This window comes from Acanthopagrus latus, chromosome 3, assembly GCF_904848185.1.
Source record: "Acanthopagrus latus isolate v.2019 chromosome 3, fAcaLat1.1, whole genome shotgun sequence".
In the NCBI taxonomy this organism is placed as follows: Eukaryota; Metazoa; Chordata; class Actinopteri; order Spariformes; family Sparidae; genus Acanthopagrus; species Acanthopagrus latus.
The window spans coordinates 24872421-24882107 of NC_051041.1; the positions used below are offsets into that span (position 1 = coordinate 24872421).

Below are 9687 nucleotides of genomic sequence, written 5' to 3' on the forward strand. Positions count from 1 at the left end.
TTAGGCAAGATACTGAACCCCAAACTGCTCCTGATTTGCTGGACGGTACCATGCATGGCACCGCATTCGGTGTATACATTAAGTCGCTTCAACAAAAGCGTCTGCCAAATGCCCTAAAATTAATTGTAAAATTATTAAATTAATAATTATTAAAATGAATTATTTGGTAAAACTATATTTTTGACAACCCAACAGTCTACTCAACATCCAAACTTGTTTTACCAGAACGAAGTCAACAGATTTGTTGCCATCTTCTCTCACTCACCCCTGGGAAAATGTTGTTTGTTTTTTAAAGGCTGGAGACACATTTTAAACTTGTTTTTTATTTTCAGCAATCATGACATCATTTGCTGTGTACCCAACAATTCAGAGCACAAATAAACTTGAAATAAAAAGTTATAATGTACATAAATACATTTAAGAAACTCCAGCAATACATCAATGCAGTAATGTGTTATAGGAAATGATGCACTATAACTCCTGTAACTGTTTCAGCATCTTTAAACCAAGACTGACAAAGAATTAGCTACAGTACATTGTCATAAATAAATAACTAAATTTAACAAAAACAATAAAGATTTATGTGACCCTGAAAATGTGGGGAGTGTATACATCCTGATCAGATATGATGTCTTGATGTTTCACTGGCCTCCAGGCAGACTACTACTGTTCTGTCGCCTTGAAATGATGCTCATCAAGGGTAGAGAATATGTGACCTTCATTTACCAGCAACACCAAGGAACTTCTGTACAATAAAAGAGACAAGAGAAAAGTATGCAGTATGTGGAATGATGGAAATAATCACTTAGCAATCTTTAATTTCAAGAGGTGTGAAGATGAGGTCAAGAGGCACCTGATGTCTCTCATACTGAGGTAGTTGAGCTGTGTCTTCAGGTCATGTAAACTGATGCCACGTTCATGGACAGAAAACCCCCTGATTACATGCAACACCTTTAACAGGAATAAACAAATGGCTTTACAACCCTGTGGTGTTGTAACATAGCATTTCACAAATGTGTCTGGTTGCATTTTTCCACTTTCTTCAACAGCAGTCAGCCATTCCAGAGACACCACTGTAACTTACAATTAACTCACTGTGGACTGCCTTCATCATTAAACTCAGTTTCTGGAAATACACTGCTGTTGAGCTTTTTAAATGTAATTTACATTACTTTGTAGCAATATTCAATATTGTGTTCATTTGTAAATAATGTTATGAATTTAATTACAATGTCAAATATAATTTGGTAATTGGTAAGTACAGTAAGGACCTTTTGTGAGTCTCATTCCAAAACTGTTGCTTTGGGATGGTCGTTGACCAGTCCTACAATGACAAGTTGGGAATAAGACTCAAAAATCTTCTTTTCTTACAAATAGCACCTTTAAAGCGAAACTCTCGCCAAAATGCAACCTAGGCTTTTTGTTAATGTATGAGTCAAACCTTCCTGTAAAAGCATAATTACGACGAAAAAGGCACTTTTAAGATTGACTAAGAAGGCTCGACACAACATGAAACTTTGTTCATAGTATCACCAGGGTCTCTACACATGAACACAAGCACTGAGAACATTGTTTGTGTACACCGAGTTTGCTCTGTCGATCCCCGAGTATGTCTGGGCTGCCATGACAGCAGCTAGTGGAACAAGCTACTGCTAAGGTGAGTTGTTCAAAAACTTTCATTTTAGCAAACAATGCTCTCAATGCTCGTGTTCGTGTGTAGAGACCTTGGTGAGACTACGAGCAAAGTTTCACGTTGTGTCGAGCCTTCTTAATGTTTTAAAAATAGCGATTTTGATGGTAGCGTAAAAGTGCCCCATGCACTCCCACTGAAAATGAGTTTGAGCCGAAAACGAAAATACGGTCAATCTTAAAAGTGTCTCTTTCTTTGCAATTATGCTTTTGCACGAAGGCTTGACTCATATATATTCACAAAAAAACCTAGGTTGCATTTTGGCGAGAGTTTCTCTTTAACTCACTGTAGTTACTAACTGAAGAGCTATTTCTTTGTCATATTGGATTCTACTCTGATCATCGGCCATTTGGTGACAAGAGGTGAGCTCAGAGATCATGTTTTAACTTTTGGAATACAGAATAGTGTTTTTATCTTCACTTGTTTATTACCCTAACTGCAGCAGTGATCCAACGAGACGACCTCCATTGTCCTGTGACTGATGACTGCTGACTGGAGCTGAAGGGGATTATGTACTTTACTTTAGGAACGTAATGTTACAGTAATTTCAAACACACAAACACATCCTGGCTCGCTAGCTTATGAGAAATGCACAGTAATGTGGCTGTTTAGGATGAACAAACACTCATGAAAGTAATGTGAATAAAACACAAATTATCCCACAATTTATTTTTAAAAATCAACTTCCTAAATCTCTTAAAATTATTATTTTTTTAATTCTGGTTCTGGAAAATTCTGGAATTTCCCATTAACGTTGCCATTATGGCTTAATAGATCATGTTAACTTTGCTCTCTTGACCTCTGCTGAATAGTTTCTGTGAAACAAGGACTTGAGCAAAATAACAAATATCAAGTAAGTAATAAATGACTTTTACATTAATAATTACATTAATAGTTTAGAACGATGGTCTCTGAGTCCAACTGAAAGAAAACAAAATCACACCACCTGGAACAGCTACCATGGACAACCAATAAAGGGATCTACAACCAATTCAACTTTTATGTCTGTTTAGATTAGCACTACTTGAAAATATGAATTTCTGTGACCTCAATAATAAAACAGCACACAGGATTCATGTCAAAAGGAGGCATAGGAATGAGACACAGAAAGTGCTTACACACAAAAAAATTGTCAGTGAAATGAATCTAATTAATATTCATTCCACTGATAGCATCAAGATGAAAAAGGGAGCAGATAAAAGGACATTTTACACAGTTTTAAATCAAAAGGTCTTGCCCCTTTTTTAAGAATCCCAAACTTTGCTTAGGAAGTGGTGTACACCCTCTTTTGTGCGTATGAAACAATTATTAATGAGGCCTTCTAACCTTAAACCCACTAACCTGGCCTTGGATGGTGGACAAACCATTTGGTAAGGTGCCTTCAAGATGTCCTCCTCCACTCTGACTGAGGACTCTTCCAGACAGCGAAGCAGAAGTGGTATTCATATTCACATCAAACACCTGAATAACAACATTAACACACCATTTACTAAATACCGACTATAGCAGGAACAGTCCTCCACCTGAAGTGATTCAAACTGAAGTATGATGATGTTGAATTCTGCGTTTCAAATGAAAATGTTTGTATCTCAGTCTGAATTCTACTCTAAGTCTCAGTCTGCAGTTAAAAGGCTGAATTACTTCCTAACTTTCTGTTAAACATAAGATTCTTCACAAAGTTACTGTTACTAAAACCTACCTTTCCAAAAAACTGCTTATGGGCTTGTACCACTTCCAACATGTGGGATGTAATCTCATTCAGGTCCTTGATACAACGGATATTCATTGCCAGCAATGACCTCTGACCCTAATGCAATATCAAAAAGGAATGAGTCTCAATGTTACAAAAATCAGTAACTATCAGTGCTCACTTCACTCTTAAGGCTACAAACTCTGAACTATCACTTACACTGAAATTGCGCAGACTCCCAATAACCCTCACATATGTTCCAGGTGAAGTAAACGTCATCGGAACACAGTCCTGTAAGAAACACAATTTAAAGTTCATTAACTACCAACACAGTGCATTCTGTTTTCCAGGTGTAGCTCTGGACAGAGCCTGTTGATAATACTGGCCTCTGAAACCCACTGCTTCACGTTTAAAGCTGGACCAGTCATGTCATCCACAGAGTACTGGATGTATGTCACGAAGGGAGCAAATCCTCTGATGATGCCCACAACAGAAACCTGTAAGGGGACAAAGCACGGGGAAATAAAAATAAGCACAATAAGTGAGCCTCAGACCAAGTGCTCCTGGAAGCAAACCAGGCAACATTAAAATGCCAGGTTTTGAAAGACGTCATTTTTATCAATGTACGTAATTAAAGGGATTTTCTTGTTTTTGGTGCAGCCATATCTACATATATTTGACAATAGAAATACATCACAGAAACAAAGAAAATAATAATCTGGACATTATTTCACATTCACTTTATATACTTTAGAGACTTGCATAGCGAACTAATTCCTAACCCTAAACAATTCATTATCTAAGTCTTGATGGAAACAGCAGGTGAGAAAATAATCTCACTTCAAGATCAATTCAGTAGGTGTTTCAAGCTTGCGATCATGTCAAATGGTAGCAAATGGAATTTGTCACGGAAATAATTGTAAATGCATTTTCATGTGCACTTGAAAAGGACCCCATCCATAATGTCTTAGAAATATATATATAATATAATATTTTAACAGTGATTTGCACATCCTTACGGATGCCAAGAACAGCCATGGATTTTTCCTTTTTTTTTTTAAATACACTGTTATCTCGTGATAACGACTTATTAGCTCATTATCTCGATATATCAAAGATTGCTTTCTCGTGATAACGAATTTCAACCTACAGGAGCTGCCACGAATGGCTTCCGTTGCCGGCAATAGCTGAAGCCTACCGATAAGTTACACTTCACATTAGTTTGTTTACTTGACTGGGTTTGTTTAGGGGCTACCAGTTAGCAGATGAGAGGCTGACAAACTCCCATCTATCTGGCTGCTTCAGGGGTAACGTAAGGTAACAAATGTAGGCTAACGTTAACTTAGCAATGTAATGTGACGTGACGTGACGTGACGTGACGTGACGTGACATACATACATAAGATGTGGCTGGATCTAGAGATGATAGGCCTTATTAAAAAGATGGGTTTTTAAGTCTCTGTTGAAAGTCTCCAGAGAAGTCAGTTTGTGGATTTCAGCTGGGAGAGTGTTCCAGAGAGTGAGGGCTGTCACACAGAAGGCTCTGTCACTGAAGGTTTGTAATTTGGTGTGAGGGATGGAGAGCTGGTGTGTGCCTGATAAGCGCAGTGTCCAAGACTGGGTAGGGTGGAGGAGGTCAGACAGATATTGGGGTGCGAGGGAATGGAGAGATTTATAGGTCAGGAGGAGAATTTTCTAATTGATGCGTGATTTAACTGGGGGCCAGTGAAGGCAGATGAGAGTGGGGGTGATGTGTTGCCAGGGCTTGGTGCGGGTGAGGACCCTGGCAGCTGAGTTCTGCACATACTGGAGCCTGTCCAGGGTTCTGGAAGGGAGCCCAGACAGGACTCCATGACAGTAGTCCAGGCGGGAGATGATGAAGGCATGGATGAGGGTCTCAGCCACTGGTTCGGAGAGGGAGGGCCGGAGTCTGGAGATGTTTTTGAGATGGTACAAAGCTGATTTAGTTATAGATTTTATGTGTGATTGGAAAGATAGCATCGAATCAAGGATGATACCCAGGTTGTGGACTTCTGTGGATGGGGAGACAGTGCAGCCGTCCACATCCAGGAGAGGATCTCCAAGCTTCTGGAGCAGCGCCTTGGAGGCCACAACCGTGAGCTCTGTTTTATTTGTGTTTAGTTTGAGTAGATTTTATGTCATCCAGAGTTTTATATCATGCAGGCAGTTGATGAGTGACTGTGGGGGTAGCTGGGTGGACGGTTTGGTTCAGAGATATATTAGAGTATCATCAACATAAGAATGGAAGTTGAGACCATGTCTGCGAATTATCTGACCAAGGGGGAGCATGAAGATAGTGAAGAGGAGGGGTCCAAACAAAGAGCCTTGAGGCACACCCTGGTTGACTGGAGCTGGGGTGGAACTGGAGTCTTCAATGGTGACAAACTTTTTCCTGTTTGTTAAATAGGACTGGAACCAGGAGAGTGCTGTACCGGTGAGACCAAGGTAGTCAGATAGGCGAGTAAGGAGAATGGTGTGGGATATTGTGTCAAAGGCTGCAGGGAGGTCCAGGAGGATCAGAATACTTATGTGGCCAGAATCTGCAGCGATGAGGAGGTCGTTGGTGATCTTGATGAGGGCAGTTTCTGTGCTGTGGTGTGCCCTGAAGCCAAGCTGAAGGGGTTCATAGAGTCATGGTTGGACATGTGCTGCTGGAGTTGGGCGGTAACTGCTCTTTCCAGGATTTTGCTGAGGAAAGGAAAGTTGGAGATCAGCCAGTGGTTATGTAAGTCATCTGGGTCCAGACCTGGCTTCTTGAGGATGGGGGTCACTGAAGCTGTTTTGAAGGTGGACGGTACCAAGCCAGATTCAGCATGAGAAAACAATCGAGATAATGAAATAAATTAATTCATTATCATGACAAAACAACCTTTGTTATATTGAGATAACCAGATAATAGGTTGTTATCACGAGATAACGGTGCATAAAAAAAAAAAGAAAAATCCATGGCCGGTCTCGGTTTCTGTACATCCTGCTTGCACAACATGATTGTTTGCCATCAGATTAACTTTGAATAGTTGGGGGGAAAAAACAAAAAGAAAAAAACAACATAATTTCATGTCAGCCCACCACTTAGGTCCTGAATGAAATATCTAAATTATTGGATGGATTGTCTTGTAGGCTAATCAACCACAGCCATTCAAGGTCCCGTTAAAACAATGAGGGGCTTGACGTCGCCCAGATGAATAAGCACATTTTGATATTTAGTCAATGAATGCAAGTCCAAAAATATGATTTATTACCAAATATCTGCTAACTAACAACATTTCCATCAGCCACAGCTGGTGTAGTGCTGATTAGCAAATGTTAGCATGCTAACATGCTAAACTAAGATGAACATGGAAAGCAGATGCAAACCGTTGATGATAGCATGCTAATGTTAGCAATTAGCTCAACACTGCTGTGCCTATGTTTCAGAGTCACAAGTTTAGTTGTAGGCTCAATTAATCTTTTGTCTTTAGCAGAATACCAATTTCTTCCAAGTCAAAGTGAAGATGAAGTGTTTCAGCTAAAGGTGCAATTTGTAAAATATGGCCAAAAGCATGGGGGGCAACATATCATCAGAATAACCACCAACTGCTGCTCTTGTCATCACATTGAATAGTATAGTTCTAAGTCTAAGTTCCCTAACCGGGCACTGATTCAATGGACCACATAACCGGGAGGCAAACATAGAAAACGTTCTTGGTATATGTGGTAGGCAAGCAATTCTCATTAGTTTTATATGAGTGCAATCTTTGGATCTGTTATGTAGCTCCTCTAATTCATTGGGAGTTGTAATCCAACCAGGACTGATAATGGGCAGTGGAGGATCCAGACAATTTTCATAGGGGTGGCCAGACTGACTGAGACCACAGCTCACACAGGGGTGGCACAGAAACCTAACTTTTTTTTTTCGATATGGCCAGTTGCTGTGGATCTAATAGTTTTTCTTAATCACTCACTCATTTACTTATAAAGGCAGTGATTACCATGTAGAATTACATTGTGAAGATCCGCATGAGCTTTTTAACGTATTCCAAAACTGATTTAGAAAAGATCTGAAACACCTGTGAAGGTGGTGTCTTTTTAATTGGTGATAGAGCTCATGAGACAATTACAATTTACACCACATAAGAATACTACAGAAGACACTTTTATCAAACAAACCCACAAAGTTGCAATATCATTATTATTATTAGTAGTAGTAGTAGTAGTAGTAGTAGTATGATTATTATAATTACAATATTTTGCATTTTAGTATTATATAAAATCATTATATAAGATGCAGTTCTTCACATATCATTTGGCTGTACTGAATATGAGACTGCATGGAAAACAAATTCAATTCCCTTTCAAGAATATGACAGACTGACCAACACTATCAAGCTAAATCAGCACTGAAAGTTAACTTCACTTTTAATGGCCTTCTACAATGCTGGGGCTTTTTAAAACTGAATATTTTCTTTTAAATGACACTGACACAGTGACACTGTTTATTGCTTGCGATTTTCATACTGCTAACTTAACAGCCTAAATTAACTTAGCAAACTTTACCAAATCTGTTTCAACTCCATCACCCAAGCTGTAATACACATACATTAAGACAAGAAACATTTCAAACATAGTGAATAAACTTTATTTTGCTACCTGCAACTGCAACTTCCTGCACATGCAGAGTCCGCTGCTCTTCACTTTCAACACATGCCATAACATCAACTACTTCTTCTTCTGTAATTTTGTAGGTGGTGGACATTCAAATTGAGTGTACTACCGCCACCATCTGTTTGGGTGGAGAACTACTTGTTTGAGGTGTGCTGTTGAAATGCATCTATGTGAGAGCACCTGCGTCCAAAAATGGTTCCGGCAAAGTGTTTGGGGGGAGGGGGGCAAAGATTGGTGAAAGATATGGTGGCCTCGACCACCATTGGTCACCCCCTGGCTCCGCCCCTGATTCTTGGGGACTACTATACATGGAAGGCAGGGACTGGAGAGGAGATAATCAGCAGCAGGCAAAATCAGTGTCAAGGGTATTACAATTTTCTACAGATCCACCTGTAGACTTTGACGTCTCCTCACAATACTTTTTTTCCTTCTGAGCCATGTTCTTATGGATCAAACTCATGGAACTCTTCGGCCTCTCCCACAGCCTTCTGCTGCTCATCCTGTGAAGCCACTCTTCACTACCAGACTGTCTCTCTGGGCTTGTTAGAGTGAACAGGTCGACTGCCCTCTAATCTCACCATGACCCGTAGGAGACTTTGTAACGGTTTTATTTTATTTATGTCAAGTTTGAAAGAGGTGTGTTTTACAATTAGTTAATTTAGCATGTAATCTTTCAGTAAGGTATGAGACAAAATTAAATTCAGCTGTATGGTTGTATCCTATCTCCTGTCTTTAACTGTGGAGGCTATCAGACTGCCGCCTCCTGCAATGCAAAGAGCTATTATGGATTTGGACAGATTGGGGCTAGCTGGTTAGCATGCTAACTATAGTAGAACTGCAACACAGAATATCTTTTGACATAATGGCTCACGTTGTTTAATCATTTTGTTTTTAAATATATTAAATTACAACTCTGACCATGTCATTGTCCCTCTGCAGTCAACTGGCTAGTCTTTTTTAATGTTTTCACATCCATTATGACCAGATTTATGACTCATGACATGAGTCCATACCTCTGCCCTGCACATAACTAAATAGTGACACATACTCATGTAAAGCTGCTTCTCATACCTGGTTCAGTTCCCAGTCACAAATTGCAAAGGTATCATTGCTGACCTGGGGAGCAGACAGCAGCTGAGACACAGTGCAGGGCAAAATCTGGAGGGTTGCCCTCTGTGGAGAGACCAAGGTTAAGGAATCCATTTCAGTTAAACACACACGTTCTTCACATCCTTAACAATAATCAAAAGAAGATAGACACACCTTTGATGTCACTGCTTTGTGGCTGGTCATCCCACCAAGGGACTGGCTACAAGCTGTGTAGAGGCAGAAGATGTAAACTGTGTAAAGAAATAAAAGCAACTGGGCAAAGCTTTTTTTGTTAGGCTGACTTAGATATTTGCTAACTTACCTTGGTTCCACATAGCACAACTTGCACTTAGCTGTCCCAAAAGCAGCTACATGTATTCCTCAGTAATGTCTACCCAGAAACCTAAGACTACAGGGCCATCAGAAGCCAGCACATAAACAGTCAGGCTGGAAGGTGAGGTAGGCTAACTTTGCATGTGTGCCCAGGTTATCAGGTGAACTGAATTATAGCAATCAAGCTACCTAAGGTGCAGCACAGGGGGGAAAAAAGGACA

General features: G+C 39.9%; 1 protein-coding gene across 3 annotated transcripts; it reads right to left on the minus strand.

The window, feature by feature from the left end:
• Positions 1-303: 303 nt before the first annotated feature.
• LOC119016781 (replication protein A 32 kDa subunit-like) lies at positions 304-9617 on the minus strand. 3 transcript variants are annotated; one of them, XM_037093023.1, is made up of 9 exons: positions 9456-9616; positions 9308-9360; positions 9161-9217; positions 3767-3877; positions 3600-3671; positions 3390-3497; positions 3032-3151; positions 854-951; positions 304-745 (listed from the first exon to the last, which is right to left on the minus strand). In XM_037093023.1, exons 1-9 carry the CDS (start codon positions 9466-9468, stop codon positions 664-666), a joined length of 714 nt encoding a protein of 237 aa, XP_036948918.1. In that variant the 5' UTR covers positions 9469-9616; the 3' UTR covers positions 304-663. The 3 variants fall into 3 exon arrangements, with proteins under 3 accessions (XP_036948918.1, XP_036948916.1, XP_036948919.1); XM_037093021.1 differs by having other exon boundaries at positions 9116-9217; XM_037093024.1 differs by lacking the exon at positions 304-745 and adding an exon at positions 2122-2188 and having other exon boundaries at positions 879-951; positions 9116-9217; positions 9456-9617.
• Between the last annotated feature and the right edge of the window lie 70 nt (positions 9618-9687).